Here is a 27,184-nt window from a genome sequence, read left to right on the forward strand (position 1 = left end):
AACCTGGGTGGGATTGTTGTCAGTGAAGGTTCAATGGGCTGAATGGTCTCCTTCTACAGTATAGGGATCCTTTGATTCTTTTAGAGAGAAGGGATGGGTAATAAATACGAGCAATGTTCACGTCCCATAATGAATATCATTTTCAAAAAGCGATGGGTGAGAGGACAAGTCCTGCTGGCTCTGGAGGTTGGAAGGATCATTCCTAACCAGGCGGACTGTAAGAATAGATGCATGAAAGGGTTAATATTGCTCATTAACAACAGGCCAGTGACTGATTGCAAATAGAAATGTACGGATGAATGAGTTGTCAGCATCAGGGGCAAGTTGAAAGAGACATTAGTGATTAAAATGACACAGATTCGAAAGCCATTTCCTTTTAGGTTTGAGCCTCGAACTTCCTGTAGCTTTTAAACTTAACCCATTCCTCATCACAGCATCTTGACATAAGTCACTAACATAAGCTTATTTTAAATGGGTCAAATCCTCCTCTTCTCTGTAATTCCTGTTAATTATTCTGTGTGCTCAGCCAGAGGGCAACTCCTGTCTGCCGATGCTTCATTTTGTTATTCAGCGACGGTTTGCCAATGTTTTCCACTCTTAGAAGCAGCAGAAGGAGACAGATTGCAATTCTATCTCAGTCATGGAATCATTCATGGCATAGGGGACGGCCATTCGGCCCATCAAGTCTAAGCCAGCTCCCTGTGGAGTAATCCACCTCGTGCTCGATCCCCGCAGCATTGCAATTTTAGCCCCTCGGCTCAGTTCCCCTTTGACCTCATTCACTATTTCCATTTCCACCACTTTCAAAGGCAGTGGGTCCCAGATCCTCACTGCTTGCTGTGTAAGATAATCTCCTATCTCACGTTCCCCCTGCCCAATACTTAAATCCCAGACCTTGTACCATCAGTTAATAGGAGGTAGTTTTCCCTTTTCTGCATTATCTGGATTTGACATAATCCTGTACACATCTATCAAATCTCCCTTCAGTCTCCTTTGTTTCAAGGGAGTCTTTCCAAACTAAACATGTAACCACAAAGTTTCCTTCATCCCATTCCTGAAACCATTCTGGAAAATCTCCTCTGCACGTGCTCAAGGACTTCCACGTCGTTCCATTTGTTCTGGTCCCTCTACGCCAACACTATAATTAGGAAAGGCCTTCAACGCAGGAAGCCAGGGAAATTCGGCATGTCCGCAACAGCTCTCACCAATTTTTACAGATGCACCATAGAAAGCATTCTTTCTGGTTGTATCACAGCTTGGTATGGCTCCTGCTCTGCCCAAAACTGCAAGAAACTACAAAGGGTTGTGAACATAGCCCAGTCCATCACACAAACCAGCCTCTCATCCATTGACTCTGTCTACACTTCCCTCAGAAAAGCAACTCGCATTATCAAGGACCCCACACACCCCAGACATTCTCTCTTCCACCTTCTTCCATCAGGAAAAAGATGCAAAAGTCTGAGGTCACGTACCAACTGACTCAAGAACAGCTTCTTCCTTGCCGCTATCAGACTTTGAATGGACCTACCATATATTAAGCTAACCTTTCTCTATACCCTATCTATGAGTGTAACATCATATTGTGTACCCTCTCCTTTCCTTCTCATTTACGTTTGATTTTGATTTTGGTTTGATTTATTATTGTCACATATATTAGTATACAGTGAAAAGTACTGTTTCTTGCGCGCAATACAAAGCATACCGTTCATAGAGAAGGAAATGAGAGGGTGCAGAATGTAGTGTTACAGTCATAACTGGGTGTAGAGAAAGATCAACTTAATGCAAGGTAAGTCCATTCAAAAATCTGAATACAGCAAGGAAGAGGCTGTTTTTGAGTCAGTTGGTATGTGACCTTTATGTCTTTTGTCTGTATAGTAAGCAAGAAACAATATTTTTTACTGCGCCCTAATATATATTACAATAATAAGTCAAATCAAATCAAATCAAATCTTTCCTAAGGTATAGTTTCTTGAACTGGTCTCAACGGTCCAAGTGGATGTATTATATATTTAAGGGGTTGTATGATTGCTTTAAGAGTCAGTCACATGATTTCATTGTGATATTATTAGGGTGTTTCACAAGCTGCTGTTTAGTTTCAGTTTCTATTCTGTGTAAGAAAGTACTCTTTGGAAGAAATCTTGCAGTTGTCAGTTTAAATCAACGTGTGCAAACTAAAACTTTTATTTTCCTTTAAAACCCACAATTCCTACCATAGTTAGGACATTACAAAAATAAAATTGATGAAAGGTCAGGATTTTGTTTCATTGAGAATATCAAGAAAAGATCCTAAGAAGAGCGAAAGAATAAACCATTGTGGGTTTTCACGCTGCAATATTAGAAGGCGGGGGAAAATCAACAACAGGGTTAAAAGTTGAAATGCTATTGCAGGAAGACAAAGTAAGAAAATGCTCTCCATGTGGTTTTAAAAGACAGGGGTTTTCCAGAGAAGTGTGAGATCCAGACACAGATGTAAAGAACGGATACTTTGTTGTACAGCTGGGTCCATTTGAAGCCAACTACATCAAATCAACAGTCTCCACATTAGAAAGGAGAGTGCTGGGAAGACAGTAATTTTATATATATATACATATACATCTGTATATGTAATGTTATCAGCCATAGTTTTAGCAAAAACAAGTCCAATTTATTACACTGTTCAAATTGAAGATGGACTAGTTTGGCAACACCATGCCGACCAATTGTCATCTCAAAATGATTTCTCAGATGGACCAACATCTTTAATCCTTAGTGTTGTGAATACTACTATGAAGATATTGTGGAATCTGAGTTACTTGATAATTGTGACTTTGTTACTGCACCATGTGAGAATGATACAGAATCAGTTCCAAGAGAAGATGTGTCCACTGAAGTTCCAAAATGATACTTCATCAAGGACAGCCAGATTCCAGAACAAAAGCGGAATGGACATTCTCCTGATCAACTTTCTTATTGACTCTGTATAATAATTAATGTGCTTAGTACTCTGTCTAGAGTATCCTAATGTATTACATCGTGGCACTTTGTTGTCATGACCACAGAATTAAAGGCAAGAGATCTTATATGTTTAAGTGGTTGTATGGTTGCTTTAGGAGCTGATCATACTTGATCATGATGTTTCACAGGCCATTGTTTAGTTTCAATTTCTACTCTGTACAGGCGAGAGCTCTTACAATAAACCTTGTTGTTAGTTTGCAAGCCACATCTTTTCTTTTTGCTAAAACCCACAACCCCTCACCTTGTTAGTATATTACAGACTCCTAACCAGAGTTATATAAAGTTTCCTCATGATATCCCCCTGCTGCTTTTATACTCAATATCTCTACTTATGAAGCCCAAAATCCCAATTGCTTTGCTAACCACTCCCTCAAAATATCCTGTAGATCAATTCACTTGTATCACCCCTGACCTGTGCCCCTAAGTCTCTCTGTCCCTGCACATTTTTGAATTTTGAGTAGCCAACATTCACTGTATTCCTTGTATTGATATTGGACCTTTAAGAAATATATTTATAGCATGTTTCTTGTAAGGGGCATTTTTAAAGGCACCAATTTGTCTAGCAAAACCTTTAAGTTGGCAGCTAGACGTACAGGATAAGTTCTCATTTTAGACCTGCAGGGGCTTAGCTGATGAATCTGCCTAACCTGCACATCTTTGGACACTAAGGGGCAATTTAGCATGGCCAATCCACCTAACCTACACATCTTTGGACACTAAGGGCAAATGCATCACCTCACAGTTCTCCGCATTGAACTTCATCTGCCACCTATCTGTGCACTCCATCAATTTGTCCAGGTCCTTTTGAAGTCCTACACTGTCCTCTTCTCAGGTTACAACACTTCCAGGCTTTGTGTCAGCTGCAAACTTTGAAACTGTCCCCATTACACCAAAATTGCCAATGTAAAATCAAGGGTCCTTAATACCCCTGGAGAAGGTCACTACAAATCTTCCTCCACTCCGAAGAAATATCCATTGACCATTACTCTCTGTTTCCAATGACTTGGCCAATCTTCTATCCAATTTGCTGTTGTCCCTTTTATTCCATTCACTGCCTGAATTTTCTCACAAGGCTGTTGTGTATCGAATATCTTTTGAAAATTCTAGAAAGAAATACAAGTTACTGCAGCTGAGGTAACACATTGGGAAATTTCACTCCTGAATCATTTTCACTGGTTCAGTGAAATTTCAAAAAACAAGATGAGTAATGGGTAAGTCCTAACTGAGTGGGAATGGCTGTCTGATCCAGATGAGCGTTGGACAGCAGTTGAAGGGGAGCCCCCACACGTGTAGGCACAAGTGTGTACAAACCGTATGCCAAGTCTTCCTTCAGCAGCAGTGCTGGGGAGACAAAGGGTTAAATACGAGGAGGCAGCCCCGACTCAGTACAACCAACAGAAGGGAGGAAAAACCTCCATCGGTGATTGACGTGTTAACTGAGCACTCCGGAAGGGTGGATTGCCACAGAGGGGAGCGACCCTGTGCATCCAGCACCAATGAGCTGGGAGGAGGTGGTACAGAGGCAAGCGATGCAGTGCCAAGCGAGCTGGGGAGAGCAACAGAGAGAGAACAGATCCAACTGCTAGGGGAATGGGTGCAGAAAAAGCAATTCACTCCAGCAATTTCATTTGAGTGTGTTTTAGTTTCCTGTTTAGCCTCTGATCTGACGAATGTTTCCAGTCCTTTTTTTTCTGTTATTTAAATTTTGATTTTTAACACACAGAACATGGCAACTGAGAAAGCAGGTAAAATTATTTTCCAGTGATGTGCTGTGCAAGCCCTTTTTTTTTAAGCTTGGGATGTACTGATGGATTTGGTGGAGTTGGGGGTGGGGGGAGATCCTAATAACGTGGCAGATTTAAAGAGAAAAAAAATCCTCTCTGCAAATGCAAAGTGGTGTTAATTGTGGCAATTTGCCATTAAGGTGGTGGGTATAGCGAATGAGTGTGCTGGTGTCCTGGGGTTACAGCGTTACACGACCCAGGATGGCTAGTGTCAAGTATGACACGTGCCTTCCTTGCTGACTATTTTTCCTGTTTGGTTTCTTTCCCACTGACATATGGGCTGACTGTTCATGTCCAGAGGGAAGTTGTTCAGAGTTTACAGTGGCAGCTGTGAGTACCATATGCCCCTTCCTGTCCACTCTTCTGCTCACTCTTTGGCCAAAATTTTACCAGCATGCTCGGGGGATTCCGGGGGTGGGGTGCACTCGAGTCTTGGACAAAGACATTCTCCACTGGCCTTGGGTGGGATCGTATGAGCCTCGGGCCGGTAAAATTGTCTTCTCTTTGGAACAGCGGTGGTCAACTTGCGGCTTGGGGGCTTCTGGCCCCACCAGTCATTTTATTGACCGTTGCCTGTATACAGAGCGTGGTCACATTCTGCTGATTTTTGTCTTTTTCCACACTGGCGTGACTGAAGGTGATATGCACGTAAGGTAAGGCCACGTGAAGTGAGCGCGTGCTGTTCGCACACATTAACATTAACTGTGAGAGTCGTGCGTCCCCTCTGCGTCCAGACTGATTCTGGGAAAGGCGGGACTGATGTACGAGGAGAGATTGACTAGGTTAGGATTGCTTCTGCTGGAGTTCAGACAAATGAGGAAGGGATCTCACAGAGACTTATAAAATTCTAACAGGACTAGACAGGGTAGATGCAGGGAGGATGTTCCCAATGGTGGGGGAGTCCAGAAACCAGGGGTCACAGCCTGAGGATTCAGAGTAGACCATTTAGGATGGAGATGTGGAGACATTTCTTCACCCAAAGAGTGGTGAGCCTGTGGAATTCATTACCATAGGAAGTAGCAAAACATTGAATGTATTCAAGAGGTGGCTGGATAAAGCACTTGGGGTGAATGGGATCAAAGGTTATGGAAGAAAGCAGGATTAGGCTATTGAGTTGGCCAATCATCGTGATGAATGGGGGAGCAGGCTCGAAGGGCCAAATGGCCTCCTCTTGCTCCTATCTTCTATGTTTCCATGTTTCAAAGTGCAAATATTTCTTTCACTTGAAATTGATGATAGTTCCATGAATATATAAATGATTCAGCATTTTCTGTAACTCCTTGTGAAGTATTCCACGTGTATTAAATGTATTTAATTTCACTCACGGGACCGTGGTTAGTGAAGAAGTCCGATTTCAATCTTGCGACCCAGTTGGGATGAAGGAGGCCCCCCCCCCAGCCCCCTCACCCCCTACCTCCACCATCCCCCCCATTGCGGCCCACTCCTCAGCCTGGGCTGCTTTGGTTGCCGGGGACATCTTTGCCCCAGCTGCTCGGTGCTAATGTTGACATTCGGGCAAACACTCCAAAGTGAAGGAGTCTCCATCCTTCCTCTCTGTCTGTCTCTCTGTCCCACTGGCCGTTATAATCTGATATGTGGGACATGTCAGTTTAGGGAGGGCTGGCCTTTCCCTCCCTGTTAAAGTTCATTTTGGTGAATAAACCGGGGTGGGGAGTGACTATTTCTGTGGGGCTGAACACTTTCGGGCAAAATCATTAAAACCGGAGTCACCAACGATTCTCCTGAGATATGTGAACATCTCCCATGTAAAAGGGAGTTGAAGTAATGTGTGGAGTTTATTTACAGGGGCTCAGGCGATAAGGGACTTAAATCCATTGATTGATTTACCGTGTGTGTGTATGTTTCTGTTTTCTGTGATCGTATCCCTGTGTTCACGCTGCTATTAAATCCAGCAGGCAATGGGTGATTTTTTTTTTGGTTAAATAATGGAAACATATCAGCGCAGGCCAGATATCTGCATTTTGATGCAGGGATGCAGTCATGTAGAAACATGCCTGGAGCTACAATCAGTCTGACGTGTGGCTACACACAGCCCATGTGAGGAGCAGCTCTCCCACAAATGGATGGGCTAAGTACAGGGAACTGCGGACAAGCAGAGACGCTCGGAGCTAGAGGCAAACTTTAGCCAGATGTTAATATGGTGCAAGAAGGGGGGGAGAGTGAGTTTGGATAGAAGCAGGGCCATAGAGCAGAGATAGAGAGACTTTAGATAGATACAGATAGATAGGCTGCAGAGGGACAGAGGAAGATAGACAGACTTTAACTGGATACAAATAAAAATATACGACAGGGAGATTTTAGATGGATCTGCGGCAGGAGAATGACTTTAAATGCAGAAAAATATATGAGAAAGAGAAAGAGACAGACTTTAACTAGACACAAATAGAGATACACTGCTTTGAGAAACTTTTGATATCAAAATATTGCAGAGAGAGAGAGACTATAGACACAATAGGGTAGATTGCAAAGGAAAAGTTAGACTAAAACTGTGGATCTGAAGTCACATGTAGGCCAGACTAGGTAAGGACGGCAGATTTCCTTCCCTAAAGGAACATTGGTGAACCAGATGAGAAAATGCTGGAAAATCTCAGCAGGTCTGGCAGCATCTTGTAAGGAGAGAAAAGAGCTGACGTTTCAAGTCCAAACGACTCTTTGTCAAAGCCGATGTCCCACAAATGCGTTTTAATAAATTTAGTTAAGGGCTTTATATAAATAGAGATGACAGGCAGTGGGGTAGAGGTAGACTCCAGGCAGATACACACTCTTGTATTAACTGATAGAAAAAGGCATATTTACAATTGTATCACTGCCATCACAGGTAGGTGCGCAATGCTGTGTGACTTTCAAATTGCCTTTTTGTGGTGTTGAAATCAAATTTGAACCCCTCTGATTTCCCATGATTCTGCACTGAAGTGAGAGAAACATTTTTCCCAGTCTGATTTATTCATCTGGGGAATGGTAATAAAACTCTGGGCTGAATTCTCCCATCCTTGGACTCAGTCTTGTGACGGGGCAGGGAGGTGGAGTGTTTTCCGCTGCGGAGGGGAACGGGGAAAACACATCAAATCTTTTGGCCGCAACCTCATTAATGAATTCACTGCCTGTGCAGAATCTGCATGTTCTCCCCGTATCTCTGTGGGTTTCCTCCGGGTGCTCCAGTTTCCTCCCATGGTACGAAACACGTGCTAGTTAGGGTGCATTGGCCGTGCTAAATTCTCCCTCAGTGTACCCGAACAGATGCCAGAGTGTAGCCACTAGGGGATTTTCACAGTAACTTCATTGCAGTGTTAATGTGAGCCTACTTGTGACTCTTATAAATAAACTAAAACTTTAACTTTAATTATGCAACCGGGTGTTTTATTCCCTGTTGGGACAGAGTCAGCCTAGGCCATAAACTTTGCACGTTGAATTTTTGGCATGGAGAATTACGTTTCACTCCAGGTACGATTCAATGGGGAACTTTTATCAAACAAAACTTATTTAAGAGTAGAGTTAACATGTAAAGAAAGAAAATTAGCAATAACTTTTACCAGTTATAAACAAGAAACAGACAGCCATGATATTGTATACACTTTAACAATTAAATGCACTGTTCCAACACGATAAACTTCCTTACAAACATACACCTAACCCAGGTTTAGCACAGAAAACAAGAATGCTCATGTGGTTTATGCAACCACCTGCTATGGATTAGTCCTTTGGTTGCAGAATTGAATCTCTGGTTTCTCCATTCTGGAAATCCCAGCACCTCGGGGTAGAGATAGTGCCATTGCTTGCTTCCAGCAACAGCACAATTTTCCCTCCAGCAGGCAGGAAAACCTGCTTCCAGCTAGCTAGCAGAATTTCTCACACCAGGGAGAGAAATAAATAAAGTGCCACCAGCCTGGAACTAGATACCTTCTAACTAGCCAGCAGCCATAACTGAAAGTAAAAGAACTCTTGGGAAAGAGAAAAAAAACTATCCCACCTGACCTGTCAATCAATCTTCCCACAACAATTCAATAAAGGTCATAAACTCACAGAGAGTACATTAGATTACAAATAAACAAAACCCCATTTAAACCATTTAAGTAGCAATAAAAGGACACCTGATCAGACAGGTCAGCAACATTGGAAAATGCTTAGAACTGCAGACAAATGCTTAAAATACCTTTCTTAAAGGCACAGTTGGAGGCCTGATATCACACAGTCTGCTGTCATCCTATTTGAGCGCCATATTGAAAAGGCATCCAGCGTGACAACTGAAGGAAGAAGGTTGATCTTCTGAAAATGGTAATGGATCTGTGGGAATACTCTGAGGCCAGAAGATGGACTTCCTCCCTCCTCTTTGGTACACTGAGTCTGGAAGGTCCAACTGTAGATACTCCACCCACCCACCAGCCCCTCCACACACTGCTGTGATGTTCCGGGGTCCAGTATTCCCGATGGTCTCCATCCCAAACTTGGGAGGCAGTCCCTGGCGTTCTTCAGGTGAGTCCCTATATTTGCACACCATGTTGGCACGGTAGCACAGTGGTTAGCACTGCTGCTCCAGGGACCTGGGTTCGATTCCCGGCTTAGGTCACCGTCTGTGTGGAGTTTGCACATTCTCCTCATGTCTGCGTGGGTTTCCTCCGGGTGCTCCGGTTTCCTTCCACAGTCCAAGGATGTGTGGGTTAGGTTAATTGACCATGCTGAAATTGTCCCTTAGTGTCCTGAGATGTGTATGTTAGAGGGGTAAAATATGTAGGGATATGGGGGTAGGGCTTGGGTGGGATTGTGATCGGTGCAGATTCAATGGGCTGAATGGCCTCTTCCTGTACTGTAAGGGTTCTATGTTGTTCCAAATATATTCCGTACTAGCGTGTTTTCCTGTTGGTGCCATAGAGATTCGGGAGTCGGAGGTCAGGTCTACATCTGCATTCTATTCGCACGATTCAAATGAGGTTTCCCACTGCCTTCCAATGGTTTTCCCGATTCGCTGTGGCAGGCACCAGAAAACAAAATCCCGTGGGAAATTCACACCAATGTAAAATAGACTTTCCCGCTGAATTCTGCACCCCCCCCCACCAATCCCATCAACCTCTTGTTGAGTCTCCCGACCCGTTCTCCCAGAATCGAAAAGATCCTGCTCCTCATTAGTATCCGTTTCAATCTCATTTGTGAGATTGTTGTGTCTGCGTAGGTTTCCTCCGGGTGCTCCGGTTTCCTCCACACTCCAAAGATGTGCAGGTTGGATGGATTGGCCATACCAAATTGCCCGTTAGTGCTCCATGACATGTAAGTTAGGGAGATTAGCAGGGTAAATGCGTGGGGTTACAGGGATAGGATGGGGATGATGCTCTGTCAGATGATGGGCTGAATGGCCTCCCTTTGTGATTTTTTTTAAGAGTTAATGCTCAGGGCTGGCGAAGGGAGCATTGCCCCACTATCAGGACCCAGGACAGCCTGGGATGAAACGCTAAATTAAGCCTCTCATTCCTACAGCTCTCCAAGATCTGAATGGCAGCATAGACCCAATGGGCTGAATGGCCTCCTTCTGAGTCTAATGGCCGTAACAGGATTATGGCGTTGAACACGACATGAAAACGTCCATGCCTGTCCTGTCTTGCTTACGGTGTAAATGTGGGGATAAGTTCAGTGTGAGATGCAGATTCCTGGGGGAGGAGATCTTGGTTGTTGAGATGGAGAAGGCTGAGAGGAACCCAGCCAACCTCCTGAGAAGCCAGTGACAGATCTGAGAATGAGAGAATCAGCACAGAGAGCCGAAATTAGATCTGAACAATGGCCTCCTCACCAGGTTTGCTGAAATATTGCTGTCAGCCCCCTGCTTTTGGGCAATTGTCAAGATCCACACTCGGAGAAACACTTTGTTCCAGTTCTCTCTTCCTCCGCAATCTATCACAAAGTGTCTACGTCACAGTCTATGCTGCCTCCCACTCCCCACCTTGCTTCATTTAACCCTACCAACATACCCTAAGGAAGGACTGGCTTGCCAGAGAGAGAGAGAGAGATGGAGGTTCACCAGATTAATCCCTGGGATGGCTGGATTGTCTTACAAGGAGAGATCAGGGAGACTGTGTCTGTGTATCCTGGAATGAGGGCTGATCTCACTGAAACTTAAAATTCTTGACCGTATCACAGGGGGGCCGGAATGTTATGGCCATTCATGTTGGCGGGATTTCATAAGAACATAAGAACATAAGAACATAAGAAATATGAGCAGGAGTAGGCCATCTAGCCCTTTGAGCCTGCCCCGCCATTCAATAAGATCATGGCTGATCTGTTGTGGCTCAGTTCCACATTCCCGCCCTCTCCCCATAACCCTTAATCCCCTCTCTTATCAAGAACCCATCAACCCGCTTCTTAAAAATATTTAGCGAGGCAGCCTCCACCACTTCAACGGGCAGAGAATTCCAGAGATTCACCACCCTTTGAGTGAAGAAGTTCCTCCTCAACTCCGTTCTAAACCGCCTCCCCTTTATCTTGAGGCTGTGCCCCCTAGTCCTAGTGTCTTTTTTGAGCGGGAAGAGTCTCTCCACCTCTATCCTATCCATCCCATTCATCATCTTATACGTCTCAATGAGATCTCCCCTCATTCTTCTAAACTCTAACGAGTACAAGCCCAGTTTATTCAGCCTCTCCTCATAGCTCAATCCCCTCAACTCCGGTATCAGCCTAGTAAACCTTCTCTGCACTCCCTCCAAGGCCAAAATATCCTTGCGCAGGTGCGGCGACCAAAACTGCACACAGTACTCCAGCTGCGGCCTCACCAATGCCCTATACAGCTGCAGCAAGACCTCCCTACTTTTATATTCAATCCCCTTCGCTATGAAGGCCAGCATCCCATTCGCCTTCCTGACCACCTGCTGCACCTGCAGGCTGGGTTTTTGCGACTCATGCACAAGGACCCCGAGGTCCCTCTGCACCGTCGCCTGCTGCAGTTTTTCGCCCCGTAAGTAATAGTCCTTCCTACCATTCTTCCTACCAAAGTGGACCACCTCACACTTGCCAACATTAAATTCCATTTGCCATTTCCTGGCCCATTCGCCCAGCCTATCTAGATCCTTCTGCAGACTCTCCACACCCTCCGCACAATTTCCCGAGATTCAGCCGGCCAAATTCTCCGACTTTGCTGCAGTGGGAGTGTGAACGGCTGGTAAGGCCACACCCAGAGCGTCCCCCCTGGCTGCTGGGGTGACAAATCAGAGGTGGCATCTCTCAGTGTGAGGGACAGGCCATTTCAGACTGAGATTGGAGGGGTGGTGAATCTCGGGAATTCCCAAACCCGGGGGGCTGTGAAAGTTCCATCAGCGAGCATGTTCCAGACAGAAATGGATAGATTCCATACAATCCCATCGAATCTGCACTCTCCACAATCCCACCCAGCCCCTATCCCTGTAACCCCTCATATTTACCCTGCTAATCCCCCTGACACTAAGGGACAATTTAGCACGGCCAATCCACCTAACCGGCACATCTTTGGTGCATGGGAGAAAAACAGAGCACCTGGAGGAAACCCACGCAGACATGAGGAGAATGTGCGACCCAAGCCGGGGATCGAACCCTTGTCCCTGGTGCTGCGACCGTGCCACTCCTAATTTCTGGAAAGATACGGAGACAGAATGGGAGAACTGAATGGCCCATTCCTATTCATTCCTGTGTCTGATTCTTTCCTTCCTCCTGTGGTTCCATTGAATCTATCCATGCCTGTGGTTCCATTGAATCTATCCATGCCTGTGGTTCCATTGAATCTATCCATGCCTGTGGTTCCATTGAATCTATCCATGCCTGTGGTTCCATTGAATCTATCCATGCCTGTGGTTCCATTGAATCTATCCATGCCTGTGGTTCCAGTGAATCTATCCATGCCTGTGGTTCCATTGAATCTATCCATGCCTGTGGTTCCATTGAATCTATCCATGCCTGTGGTTCCATTGAATCTATCCATGCCTGTGGTTCCATTGAATCTATCCATGCCTGTGGTTCCATTGAATCTATCCATGCCTGTGGTTCCAGTGAATCTATCCATGCCTGTGGTTCCAGTGAATCTATCCATGCCTGTGGTTCCAGTGAATCTGCCCCATGTTGTTGTGAGTTTAATGGTCTATCCACTGTCGCCCTGGGTAACGAGATTCCTCCTGAATTCTCAGTTGGATTTTTTGGCGGTTGTTTTGGTTGGTTGACAGGATGTGGTTTTGGATTCTCTCACAGATGGAGAGATTTTCTCCATGTCTTCCCCGTGTAGTATCTGTTCTCGAGAGAGAGATCCTATCGATAAACAATCTTCCAAATTCTGCTTATCATTCTTGTGAATCAATATTCTTTCCAGAATATAGAAACTAAAACTGTGCACTGGACTGCAAGAGTGGCTCAATCTATTTCTCATCCATCTCGGACCTCATCATCCAACCACATCGCTTTACTTCAATCTGTCAAGCTTCCCATCCTATTCCTCTCTGAGGAATTTGCATCTTTTCATCTGTTCCTCACCATTTGTACAAAATGCTCCAGACAGGTCTCTGTGCATCTATAGAAGTGTCAGTCACAGAATCCCAACAGTGCAGAAAGAGTGCATTCGGCCCATCGAGTCTGCACTGACTCTCTGACAGAGTACCTTACCCAGACCCTTTCCCCAAACCTATCCTGTTACCTCACACAGTTAATGTGGCCAATCCATCTAACCTAGAAATATTTGGACACTAAGAGGCAATTTAGCATGGCCAATCCACCTAACCTGCGCACCTTTGGACTCTAAGGGACAATTAAGCATGGCCAATCCATCTAAACTATAAATATTTGGACACTAAGAGGCAATTTAGCATGGCCAATCCACCTAACCTGCTCATCTTTAGTACTAAGGGGCAATTTGGCACGGCCAATCCACCTAACCTGCACATCTTTGGACTGTGGGAGAAAACCAGAGCACCTGGAGGAAACCCACACAGACACCCAAGACTGGAATTGAACCTGGGTCCCTGGCACTACGAGGCAGAGGTGCTAACCACTGTGCCATCCAGTCACTCAGAATACAATCACCCACATCAAATCCCTGCAGCAATCAATGCATTACTTCACTTTGATATAGTATTTGTGTCTTCACGTGGATCACTGATGCTGGTTCCAAACACATTCTGTAACAGAAGCCTGATTTAAACCCTGTCTTTAACATTGTAGAACATCGCTAACCTTTCAAAAGGGAATTGAGTAAGTGCCTGGGCTACAACTATTCCCAAGCCCCCACTGGCACCTCATTGGCCTTTGAACCTCCTCCACCACTTCATACAAGCATGGTTAATCTCATCTTAGCATCAATTCTAATTTCCTGCTCATTCACCATCGCCCTTCAAACCCATTACAAAAATCTGTCCCCTTCTTCCTTAAATTTACTCAATATCCTGGCACCCACCTCACTTGGGGATAATGAATTTTACAGATTCACAGCTCTTTGAGAGAAGTAAGTTCTCCTCATCTCTGTTTTAAATCTGCTACCCCTCATCCTCAAACCAAGTTCTAGATTGCCCCACTAGAGGAAACACCTTCCCCGTGTCTACTTTGTCAATCCCCCTTATCATTTTGTACACTCCAATTAGATCCACTCTCATTCTTCTAAGCTCCCAGGACTGTGGGCCAATCGCAAGCAAAACCCCACGGCCGGAATTCTTTGGCCAGTGGGATTCTCCAGTCCCGCCAGCAGCGCACCCCAGCCCGTGGGTCTCCCACTGGCATTGGTGGAACGGCAAATTGTGCGGAGGGTGTGGAATGTAGATAGGCTGGGCGAATGGGCGAGGAGCTGGCAAATGGAATTTAATGTTGGCAAGTGTGAGGTGGTCCACTTTGGTAGGAATAATGGTAGGAAGGATTATTACTTACGTGGCGAAAAACTGCAGCAGGCGACAGTGCAGAGGGACCTCGGGGTCCTTGTGCATGAGTCGCAAAAACCCAGCCTGCAAGTGCAGCAGGTGGTCAGGAAGGCGAATGGGATGCTGGCCTTCATAGCGAGGGGGATTGAATATAAAAGTAGGGAGGTCTTGCTGCAGCTGTATAGGGCATTGGTGAGGCCGCAGCTGGAGTACTGTGTGCAGTTTTGGTCGCCGTACTTACGCAAGGATATTTTGGCCTTGGAGGGAGTGCAGAGGAGGTTTACTAGGCTGATACCAGAGTTGAGGGGGTTGAGCTATGAGGAGAGGCTGAATAAACTAGGCTTGTACTCGTTAGAGTTTAGAAGGATGAGGGGAGATCTTATTGAGGTGTACAAGATGATGAATGGGATGGATAGGATAGAGGTGGAGAGGCTCTTCCCGCTCAGAAAGGATAGTAGGACTAGGGGGCACAGTCTCAAGATAAAGTGGGGGCGGTTTAGAACGGAGTTGAGGAGGAACTTCCTCACTCAAAGGGTGGTGAATCTCTGGAATTCTCTGCCCGTTGAAGTGGTGGAGGCTGCCTCGCTAAGTATATTTAAGACGCGGGTTGATAGGTTTTTGATAGGCGAGGGGATTAAGGGTTATGGGGAGAGGGCGGGAATGTGGAATTGAGCCACGACAGATCAGCCATGATCTTATTGAATGGCGGGGCAGGCTCGAAGGGCTAGATGGCCTACTCCTGCTCCTATTTCTTATGTTCTTGTTGGATGATGCGTGTAGTTACACAGACTCGATGGGCAAGAGCTGATGCAAAGAGGGATAACAGCCAGCACACTGTGATCTGTGGAAATATCTTTGCTCGAAAGTCTTTCCCAAACACCACACTCTCCAAGTGGTTAAAGGCAGTCAGTGAGAAGGTGAAGAGGACGGACACCAGGAATCCCCCGAGGAATTCCCATTGGCAGTGGCGGGACTAGCGAGTCTCACCACTGGGAAACAACGCACCACCTCCTGCCATGGGAAACATGCAGCTGGGGGTCTGAAGAATCTTGCCCCGTATCTCTGGAATCAATCTAAGTAATCATAGGATCCCTACAGTACAGAAGGAGGCCATTTGTACAGACCACAATCCCACCCAGGCCCTATATCTGTAACCCTCATTTACGCAGCTAACCTCCCTGACACTAAAGGGACAGTTTATCGTGGCCAATCAACCTAACCTGCACATCTTTGGGGCATGGGAGGAAACCAGAGCAGCCGGAGGAAACCCATGCAGGCATGGGGAGAATGTGCAGACTCGACACAGACAGTGACCCAAGCCGGGGATCGAACCCAGGTCCCTGGCACTGCGAGGCAGCAGTGCCAACCACTGTGCCACCGCGCTGCACAAAGTGGACTTCCTCTGTATTTCCTCCCTTTCACTCAGAGGGTTGTGAGTCTTTGGAACTTTTATTGAAAAGGCGCGGGAAGCAGAGCCTTTGAATAATTTTCAGATATTTCCCTGGTAAGTGAGGTGGGTGGTGGGGGTGGTGGGGGGGGGGGTAACAGACTCTCAGGGCAGACGGGCTGAAGATTTGAGGTCCCAATCCTATCAGCCATGATCTTATTGAGTGGTGGAGCAGCTCGAGGGGCTGAATGGCCTACTCCTGTTCCCTGTTTGTATGTTTGCAAGTTCACCCCTCAACCAACATCTCTTAAAAACAGGTCATTCGGTCGTGACCTCATTGCTGTTTTCAAATCGACAGCAATAATCTGCACTTGTGTCACACTAACATTGTCGCACGCCGCTTAATTATCCCTTTAGAATATTGACGACAGTTCAAGAGTATTTAATTGACACGAAGGTGCTGTGGGTGTCCTGTGATTGTGAAGGGTGTTATATTGATGCAGGTTGAGAGGTTAAAGGTTATCGCCGGCTGTTCCCTGTTTCAAAGTGACAGCAAAATAAACCCCTCTTAAATCAGCTCTGCTCCAGCAGTCATGTTGACAGTTTACTCGCAAACAAATGGTAGATGTCTTCCAGTGTGGAATCTGATCTGCAGCCTCACTAATTATCCTGTAAGTGGGCGAGAGGAGAGTTAGTGACAGATTTTTGCTGCTTTATTTTCAGCGCTGAGAGGTTTCATTTAGCACTGAGCAAAGGGCTTGAAACTGAGTCTGTGCTGCATTCTGCAGTACGTCTGAAAATGACGTTCCTTTTGGTTTTGCCTCATTTCTCGATGGCGCTGCTTAATGCTAAAAGCAACCCCGGCAACAGGTCACTGTCACCCGGAAATGGCGAGTTCTTTCGTGCCTCCCAGTGGCTGTTACAGTGTCACGGTGAATGTTCTTCACTCATCCGTCCAAGAAAATGCTTACACCCAACCTTTCAATAAGCAGTCAGTGTGCTGAAGGTTGAGGGTGGCACGGTGGCACAGTGGTTAGATCTGAAGCCTCACAGCGCCAGGAACCCGGGTCCAGTCCCTGGCTTGGGTCACTCCCTGTGTGGAGTCTGCACATTCTCCCCGTGTCTATCCAGCAGGCGCTCCAGTTTCCTCACACACTCCAAAGATGTGCGGGTTAGGTGGATTGGCCATGTTAAATTGATCCTTAGGGCCCGATTTTACCATTGCGCCGTGCCCATTCTTGGGCACAAAGACTTGGTAAAGTTGGGCATGAGGTGAGTAGCGCGATCTGTGACGGCCCCTGCACCCGTTCCCCCTTTACCAAGGCCCGAAAATGGCCGCAGTCAGGACCACAGCCAAAACGGGCGCGATGGCCATTTAAATGATTTTGCACGCCCGTACTCATTGGAGTTTAGAAGGCTGAGGGTGATCTTATTGAAACTTACAGCATACTGCGAGGCCCGGATAGAGTGGATGTGGAGAGGATGTTTCCACTAGTAGGAAAAACTCGAACCAGAGGGAACAACCTCAGGCTGAAGGGACGATCCTTTAAAACTGAGATGAGGAGGGATTTCTTCAGCCAGAGAGTGGGGAATCTGTGGAACTCTTTACCACAGAGGAGGCCAGGTCATTGAGTGTGTTTAAGACAGAGATAGATAGGTTCTTGATTAATACGGGGATCAGGGGTTGTGGGGAAAAGGCAGGAGAATGCGAATGAGAAAAATATCAGCCATGATAGAATGGCGTAGCAGACTCGATGGGCTGAGTGGCCTAATCCTGCTCCTATGGTCTTCTGGTCTTATGATCCCAAGCTGTGTAGGTTAGGTGCATTAGCCATGGTAAACGTGTGGGGTTAAGGGGATCGGGTGAGGGAAAGGGCTTGGGTAAGACACTCTGTCAGAGAGTCAGTGCAGACTCGATGGGCCGAATGATCTCCTTCTGCACTGTTGGGATTCTATGATTCTGGCAGTGAGGCACACACTCTCAGTTCGGCGCTGAGCGTTACAATCTCGATTTGAAGTCCCTTCCTCTCACTGCGCTACCTTTACACTATCCAGTGGGTGCTTAAAAATCTGTAAGGGTTTTAACCTCCACCCTCAAAACAGAAAGTTCTGGAATTATTCTGGCAGCAACTGTGAAAATAAGTCCTGAAGAAGAGTCACAGTCAATGTGAAGTATTCTTACACGGCGAACTTCCTTTCCTAAAGGACATTAGTGAACCAGATATGTTTTAATGATATTTCATGGAAGCTATGACAGAGCTGAGCTTTCAATGCTGGCTGTTTCTTTCTTCCTTAATTGAATTGAAATTCCTCCAGCTGCCGTGGTGGGATTTGAACCTGTGTCTCTCAGAATATTCGCCTGCAACACATCTCCAGTGACTCCATTACCACTGCACCATCCACTTCCCATTGACTGGAAACCGAGGCAGAGCAGCCGTATGAATTGTACACTAATGTCCTCTAATGTACTAATGGCCCAGTGGTATTATCGCTAGACTGTTAATCCAGAAACTCAGCGAATGTTCCAGGGACCCAGGTTCGAATCCTGCCACAGCAGATGGTGGAATTTGAATTAAGAAACTACTGATGATCTTGAAACAATTGTCAATTATCGGAAAAGTCCACCTAGTTCACTAATGTCCTTACCTGGTCTGGCCTACGTGTGACTCACAGCAATGTGGTTGACTCTGAAATGCCCTCAGGAATGGGCAATAAGTGTTGGCCCAGCCAATTACATCCTATGAACAAAAAAAAAGTGTATTTACAAGAGCAGGTCAGAGGCTGGGAATCCTGCGGTGAGTAACTCACCTCCTGACTCCTCCAAAGCCTGTCCACCATCTACAAGGACACAAGTCAGGAGTGTGATGGAATACTCCACACTAGCCTGGATGGGTGCAGCTCCAATAATACTCACGTGTGACAACATTCAGGACAAAGTAATCTGCTTGATTGGCACCCAATCAAATATCTATTCCCTCCATCACTGATGCACGCGACCCACATTGCGGCAACTCTCCAAGACTCCTTTGACAGCACTCTCCAAACCTGTGGCATCTACCATCCAGAATGCCGAGGACAGCCGAGGGAATATCACCTCCTGTAAACCCCTCTCCCAAGCCACACACAAGCTGACTCGGAGCTGCTGCTGTGTCAGAGTCCCGAATCTCCCTTTCTAACAGTTCACTAATGCCCTTCAGGGAAGGAAATCTGCCATCCTTACCTGGTCTGGCCTACACGTGACTCCAGATCCACAGCAACGTGGTTGACTCTCAACTGCCCTCTGAAATGGCCAAGCAAGCCATTCAGTTCAAGGGGCAAGTGGGGATGGGCAATAAATGTTGGCCCAGCCAGCAACACCCATGTCCCAAGAATGAATAAACAACAAAGATATTCTGGGTAGACTCCAGGGATTCAAGAAGGCAGCTGGCCCCTACCTTCTCAACGGGAATTAGGAATATGTAACAAACACTGCAATTTACACATCCTCAAATGAATAAAAGGAATGCTGATTAGAAATTTGGAATTAATGGAATTCATAGGATGTTTGTTACAATGGAGTTTGGATAATGCAGCATGAATGAATGCACATTTAGATATAAAATACCTTCTGCTCAGAGAAGGGGATTAACAGTGAGTGTAAGTTGTGAGAGGCTTCATGGTTGATTGTGTGGTTAGAAGATTGAGCCAGCTGTCTCAGGGCTGCAGAGTGAGACCTTCCTGTCTTTCCCAGAAGGTGGTGGCACTTCCTGCTGTTACTGGAAATGTATCAGTGATGTCCAGAGGTGATAATTGATTGGAGGGTGTTGTATCTGGACAGGAGCAGTGGGAGGTGGCTGGCTGGACCATAATCTAATTACTCCCCGATTCCAAATATACGGAGCTCCAAAGCACACAAAATGTTCCTGTTTTAAAATGATAATATCGATCGATCATTCCAGAGCAAAACGGTAGTTCTATCCACCATCCTTGGGTGGTGGGTGTCTGAGTCGGTGGTGGAGGCAGAGATCCAAAACTCTTTTAAAAAGTACCTGGATCTGCACTTTAAATGCTGCAAGGTGCAGGGCCCAGTGCAGGAAGGTGGGATTAGAAATGGTGTTCATCGGCTGGCATGGACAAGAGGGACTAAATGGCCTCCTCCTGCCCTGTAACTCTTCTACCTCCCTCTTCCCCAGCAGCAGGATGGGTGAACAAGGCAAACTGCCATAGACATCGACGAGACTGGAACATGCAACATGCGGCCAACTGTGGGACACCTCCGTCACTGGAAAACATGGTGGGATCGGAAAGTCCACCGTCTGCAAAGAGCAAAGAAAATTACAGCACAGGAACAGGCCCTTCGGCCCGCAGAGCCTGCACTGACCATGCTGCCGACTGAACTAAAACTCCCAACCCTTCCGGGGACCATATCCCTCTATCCCCATCCTATTCATGCATTTGTCAAGACGCTCCTTAAAACTCAGTCTTGTAGCTGCTTCCACTACTTCCCCTGGCACTGAGTTCCAGGCACCCATCACCCTCTGTGTCAAAAACTTGCCCCTCACACCTTAAACCTGTGCCCCCTGGTAATTGACTCTTCCACTCTGGGAGAAAGTTTCTGACTATCCACTCTGTCCCTGCCTCTCATAATCTTGTAGATTTCTATCAGGTCGCCCCTCAACCTCTGTCATTCCAGTGAGAACAAACCAAGTTTCCCCAGTCTCTCCTCATAGCTAATGCCCTCCATACCAGGCAACATCCTGGTAAATCTTTTCTGTACCCGCTCCAAAGCCTCCACATCCTTCTGGTAATGTGGTGACCAGAATTGAACACTATATTCCAAGTGCGGCCTAACTAAGGTTCTATAAAGCTGCAATATGACTTGCCAATTTTTAAACTCAATGCCCCAGCTGATGAAGGCAGCATGATGTATGCCTTCTTGACTACCTTCTCCACCTACATTGCCACTTCTAGTGACCTGTGTACCTGTACACCCAGATCCCTCTGCCTATCAATACTCTGAAGGGTACTGCCATTTACTGTACCTTTCCTATCTGTATTAGACCTTCCAAAATGCAATACCTTACATTTGTCCAGATTAAACTTCATCTGCCCTGTCTCCGCCCAAGTTTCCAACCAATCTGTATCCTGCTGTATCCTCTGATGGTCCTCGTCACCATCTACGAATCCACCAACCTTTGTATAGTCTGAAAACTTACTGATCAAACCAGTTACATTTTCTTCCAAATCTTTTATACACATCACAAACAGCAAAGGTTCTGGCACTGATCCCTGAGGAACGCCATGTGTCACAGCCCTCCATTCAGAAATGCACCCTTCTAGTGCTATCCTCTGTCTTCTATGACCGAGCCAGTTGTGTATCCACCTTGCCAGCTCACCTCTGATCCCATGCGACTTCACCTTCTGCACCAGTCTGCCATGAGGGACTTTGTCAAAGGCTTTACTGAAGTCCATGTAGACAACATCCACTGACTTACCCTCATCAACCATCTTCATCACTTCCTCGAAAAACTCGATCAACTTAGTGAGACACAACCTCCCCTTCACAAAACCATGATGTCTCTTGCCAATACGTCCTCTTATTTCCAGTGGGAATAAATCCTGTCTCGAAGAATCCTCCCTAGTAATTTCCCTACCACTGATGTAAGGCTCACCTGGATTATTCCTGCTGCCCCTCTTAAACAAATGTTGGCTATTCTCCAATCTTCTGGCTCTTCCCCTGTAGCCAGTGAGGATATAAAGATTTCTCTCAAGGTCCCAGCAATTTCCTCCCTTGCCTCTCTCAGTATTCTGGGGCATATCCCATCGGGCCCTGGGGACTTGTCTACCTTAATGTTTCTCAAAAACCCTAATACCTCCACTGATAAAGGGAAGCATCTCATATCCCTTTGTGACCACCTGATCAGGAAGTTTCCTGGATTTTTTTGACATCCAGTTGAAGGAATAAGTAGGGTGCTGGGAGGGTCATCAATGAGTTTAGCGCACGGGTTCTGGACCATGGCTTTCAACCCTTGATCTTTAGTCTCGGGGGCAAGAGTGCTACTGACTGATACACGGCCAGCACAGTGCGTACGTGTATTCCTGCAGCTGTCTACCCACCTGTTCTGATGTAAGTGGTGATATTCAACTCCCTACCTTCAAGGTTTGAGCAGTCAGGTACACACACACACACACACACACACACACACACACACACACACACAACAGAGAGTGAGGTTCCAGTCCAGTACAGCAGATTGTGCTGGGAGTATATCAGTAGTACTTTCCACTGACAGGACACTGCTCTCAAGTTAAAACGATATTCTGCCGATCACACATTCAGGTACGAATGTCAGTGCTGGTTAGATGCCAGGTCTGTTCCTCCGATTGATTGAATCAGTTGTGATGTTCCTTCACTTGTTCGTCATAGGCAGAGTACAGACCATATTCAGTCAGTCTGTGCTCGCAAAATCCACAACAAAACATCAACTGTTTGGTGTGATTCTGTAATTGGGCAGCACTTATAGAACAACCCTGAGTGTGATAAGAACTATACAATAACCAATTTTAGATAATCAGTCGAACTCCTGATGTGGTTCTCTCACGCTGCTAAAGGGAAATACATTCATTCACTAGGACCCATTCTCTGCAACAAATGGAATACGTTCAAGACTTTTTCAAATTACCCAGGAGTTTAGAGACCATACATTTCTCCATTGGTTGAGGTCTAACAATGAAGAAGAAAGCAATCAGAGTCAACTAAAACAATCAGCACCTTTTTCTCCTATAATATACATTGTTGTGATTGTTTGAAATTTGGCAAACTTGTGTTTGTCCTGATGAGTGCAAGAGGAAAAGCTTCGACAGCGTGTTTCTTTTCAGCAAGATTCAAGTTGTGGGCTTTGCTATTCAGTTTGTGGGTTCCTCTGTATTTATGGTATGAAGTGTTTGGCAATAAGCCATGAATCTTCCCCCCTTCCTTTGCATTTCAGGTTCATCAGACGGAGTTGCCCAGCCCACCTCGCCTCCTCCCTACAACCAAGTGATCGAGACGCGCCCCAATGTCTTGCCACCGGGGTATTCTGTGCCCCCACAGCTGTCCCCTCTTCCCTTGGGCATGCGGGGCTACATTCAGGAGACGCAGTTCCACAGCAGGGCACCGGGATACACCGCCCTGCTGCCACATGGTCCCATGGCAGCAGGAACATACATCTCGCCACCACCCCCAGGCTACGCCGTACAGCTTCAACCCTACACAACTCTGGTCCCAGTCTATCCCATCGGGAATGTGAGTACAATCTCCTAGAATCCATGCAGGGAGGTATCTGTGTTAACTTCGGACATTAGTCAAATTAATATTAACTCATGTGGGAAATCACATGTATGATTGGTGTGAAGTGGAGCAGGGCTGGTGATGACAAGAGCGCACAAACATAAATCTGGCCCCTTTATAAAATTTCACCTTCCATCAGTCTCATGGCTGGGTTAGAAGGTTGTGTGTTCGATGAATGGCACGGTGGCACAGTGGTTAGCACTGCTGCCTTACAGCGCCAGGGACCCGGGTTTAATTCCGGCCTCGGATCACTGCCTGTGCGGAGTTTGCATGTTCTCCCCGGGTCTACATGGGTTTCCTCCCACAGTTGAAAAGATATGCGGGTTAGGTGGATTGGCCACAATAAATTGACCCGAGTGTTGGGGGGATTGGCAGGATAAATATGTGAGGTTATGGGGATAGGGTCTGTGTGGGAATGTGCAGACTCGATGGGCTGAGTGGCCTCCTTCTGCACTGTAGGAACTCTATGATCCTAAGTCCTGCTCCCAGGATTTGAGCCCATTAAGGATAGTGTGGAAAGTTGTCAAAGGATACAGCAGGATATAGATCAGTTGCAGATATGGATGGAGAAATGGCAGATGGAGTTAAATCTGAGCAGATGTGAGCTGCTGCACTTTGGGAAATCAAATGTTGAGGGTAAATATACAGTTAACATGAACAGCATTGACGTACGGAGAGATCTTGGGGTTCAAGTGATGGCCTGGTGGTATTATCACTAGACTATTAATCCAGAGTGTTCTTGGGAACCAGGTTCGAATCCTGCCATGGTAGATGGTGGAATTTGAATCCAATAAAAAATATCTGGAATTAATAATCTACTGATGACCATCGTCGAAAACCCATCTGGTTCACTAATGTCCTTTGGGGAAGGAAATCTGCCGTCCTTACCTGGTCTGGCCTACATGTGACTCCAGGGCCACAGCCAATGTGGTTGACTCTCAACTACAGTCCAAGGACAACTCAGGATGGGCAATAAATGCTGGCCAGCCCATGGCCCCCAAATGAATTTAAAGAAATGAATAAAAAAGTGCCTACCTTCCCGAAGTGGTCACGGAAGTAGATAAGATGGTAAAGAAAGGCATGCCAGCCTTTATTGGTCTGGGCATTGAGCGCAAGAAGCAGAATGTCATGTTGCAGTTTTTAAAAATCTTGGTTGGGCCACACTTAGAATATTGTGTTCAGTTCTGGTCGCCACATTACAGGGAAGTAGTGGAGGCTTTGGAGAGGGTGTAGAAGAGGTTTACCAGGATTCTGCCTGGATTAGAGGATATGAGCTATAAGGAGAGGCTGGACAAGATTGAGTTGTTTTCTCTGGAGTTGTGGAGGCTGAGGGGAGACCTGATAGAAGTCTATAAAATTATAGATAGGGTTAAGAGTCAGGATCTTTTTCCCAGAGTTGAAATGTTTAATATTAACGGGCATGCACTTCAGGTGAGAGGGGGAAAGTTCAAAGATGATGTGAAGGGCATGTTTTTTTACACTGAGAGTGATGAGTGTCTGAAAGCACTGCTGGGGGTGGTGGAGCAGGCAGATACAATAGGGGCATTGAAGGGGCTTTTAGATAAGCACATGAGTACGCAAGAAATAGAGGGATGCGGACCTAGGACAGGCTGAGGGGACTAGTTTAATTTGGCATCATGTTTGCCGCAGCCTGCTCCTTGTGCAGTACACTTCGCTGTTCTATCCATGTGGACATTCCCAGTGCAGAATGGAGGGGGTGCTGTTGTCTTTCAGGTGAAACATCCCAGCCTCAGGAGAACGTCACAGGCCTCACAAAACTAATTGTCGGAGCGCAGAGTAGTTCTCCCCTGGAGCCTGGCCAATATTTATCCCCCATCCAACAATGTAAATACCCTGATCATCTCGTTGCCGCTCTTCCTGAGTGCGCGCAAACTGACTGCCACTTTTCCTACATTACACCAAGGAATGGCTGGCACGGTGGTTGGCACCGCTGTCTCACAGCGCCAGGGACCCAGGTTCAATTCCAGCCTTGGGATTGATTGTGCAGAGGCTGCACATTCTCCCCATGTCTGCATGGGTTTCTTCCGGATGCTCCAGTTTCCTCCCACACTCCAAAGATGTGTAGTTTAGGGGAATTAGCCGTGCTAAATTGCTCCTTAGTGTCCAAAGATGTGCACCTTGGGGGATTAGCCATGGTAAATTGTCCCTTAGTGTCCAAAGACATTTGGGGGGGATTAGTCGGGGTAAATATGTAGGGTTTCGGAGACTGGGTCAGGGTGGGATGCTCTATTGGAGAGTCGGTGCAGACCTGATGGGCTGAATGGCCTCCTTCTGTACACTAGGGATTCTATGAATAGCTGCTGATGTGTCCACTTCTCTTTACAAATCAGCCCTGGGAAGTGACTTTGAATATTTTGCCCTGTTAAAGGTGCTCTGGAAATGCAGGTTGTTGTTGTTGTGTTGAGGGGTCCGTCCTGGGTTAAAACAGAGGAGCTTTATTCTGTGTGGAACCGTCCAATCAGTGTGTTTGTTCTGGTGTTAGTGTATTTACTCCGCTGGCACTAAGGTTTCATCATCGTGATAAGTACAACTCTCTCAGTCTGGTGCTTTCAATTGGATGGTGCTGAATGGATTGAGTGGGTCATTTTTACATCCACTCAGCCCCCATTCTGATTGCTAATTGCTGATACATCATTAACAGGGAGGCTTCATTCAGTTCTGATTCCCAAATGTCACTGTTCAGGAGGTTAACACAGGCTGGGAAACACTGAATTATTCATCAGCTATCTGCTTCTGATAGTTGGCAGCATTTCCTACTCTCCTGTGATTGTTTTCTTTTCCTCTCACTCTCTCAATTCTTCTCTCCCTCACTCACCGTGTGTGTGTGTGTCTCTCTCTCATACAGTGTGTGTGTGTGTGTGTGTGTGTGTGTGTGTGTGTCCCTCTCTCTCTCTCATACAGTGTGTGTGTGTGTGTGTATGTGTGTGTCCCTCTCTCTCTCATACACTATGTGTGTATGTGTGTGTGTGTCACTCTCTCATATACACTGTGTGTGTGTGTCCGTCCCTCTCTCTCTCATACAGTGTGTGTGTGTGTGTGTGTGTGTGTGTGTGTCTCTCATATACTGCGTGTCGCTCTCTCATACACACAGTGTGTGTGTGTGTGTGTCTCTCATATACTTTGTGTGTGTGTGTCACTCTCTCATACACACAGTGTGTGTGTGTGTGTGTGTGTGTGTGTCTCTCTCTGTCTCACATACAGTGTGTGCGCGTGTGTGTGTGTCACTCTCTCATACATAGTGTGTGTGTGTGTGTGTCTCTCATATACTTTGTGTGTGTGTGTCACTCTCTCATACACACAGTGTGTGTGTGTGTGTGTGTCTCTCATATACTGTGTGTGTGTGTCACTCTCATACACAGTGTGTGTGTGAGTGTGTGTGTGTCTCTCTCTGTCTCACATACAGTGTGTGCGCGTGTGTGTGTGTCACTCTCTCATACATAGTGTGTGTGTGTGTGTGTGTGTGTGTGTGTGTGCGTGTGTCTCCCTCTTTCTTATTGTGTGTCTCTCCTCTCTTTGTAAGTGTTTCAGATCAGGCTCCCAATGATCAGTGGGTGAGGGGATGGGGTATCTCAGCCTCTCTCTCTCTCATTTTCTCTGTGCATGTTGTTTGTAAGTGTGTGTGTGTCTCTCTCTTTCTTCAGTGTCCCAGGGAACAATCTTGTAATGTTCATATCTGGAATCTTCCTCTCTAACATTGGGAGTGAATATTAACAACAACTTACACAGAAGGAAAGATGTGAATGCTTTGGAAGCCGTTTCGAGAAGTTTTACCAGACTAACACCAAGACCTCACAGGTGGATAGGGTTGTAAAGAGTGCTTTTGGTA

At 46.2% G+C, this 27,184-nt stretch overlaps 1 protein-coding gene across 1 annotated transcript in view; it reads left to right on the forward strand.

The window, feature by feature from the left end:
* The first annotated feature begins 4,585 nt into the window (after nucleotides 1-4,585).
* LOC145337533 (proline-rich transmembrane protein 1-like) overlaps nucleotides 4,586-27,184 on the forward strand; it is a 32,106-nt gene continuing 9,507 nt past the window's right edge. The window contains exons 1-2 of the mRNA XM_080182325.1: nucleotides 4,586-4,739; nucleotides 22,997-23,292. Of these exons, the coding sequence (XP_080038451.1) occupies nucleotides 4,721-4,739; nucleotides 22,997-23,292 (315 nt within the window). The 5' untranslated portion in view covers nucleotides 4,586-4,720. The remainder of the gene's footprint in view (nucleotides 4,740-22,996; nucleotides 23,293-27,184) is intronic.

This window comes from Carcharhinus amblyrhynchos, unplaced genomic scaffold, assembly GCF_965287045.1.
Source record: "Carcharhinus amblyrhynchos unplaced genomic scaffold, sCarAmb.v2.hapA scaffold_52, whole genome shotgun sequence".
In the NCBI taxonomy this organism is placed as follows: domain Eukaryota; kingdom Metazoa; phylum Chordata; class Chondrichthyes; order Carcharhiniformes; family Carcharhinidae; genus Carcharhinus; species Carcharhinus amblyrhynchos.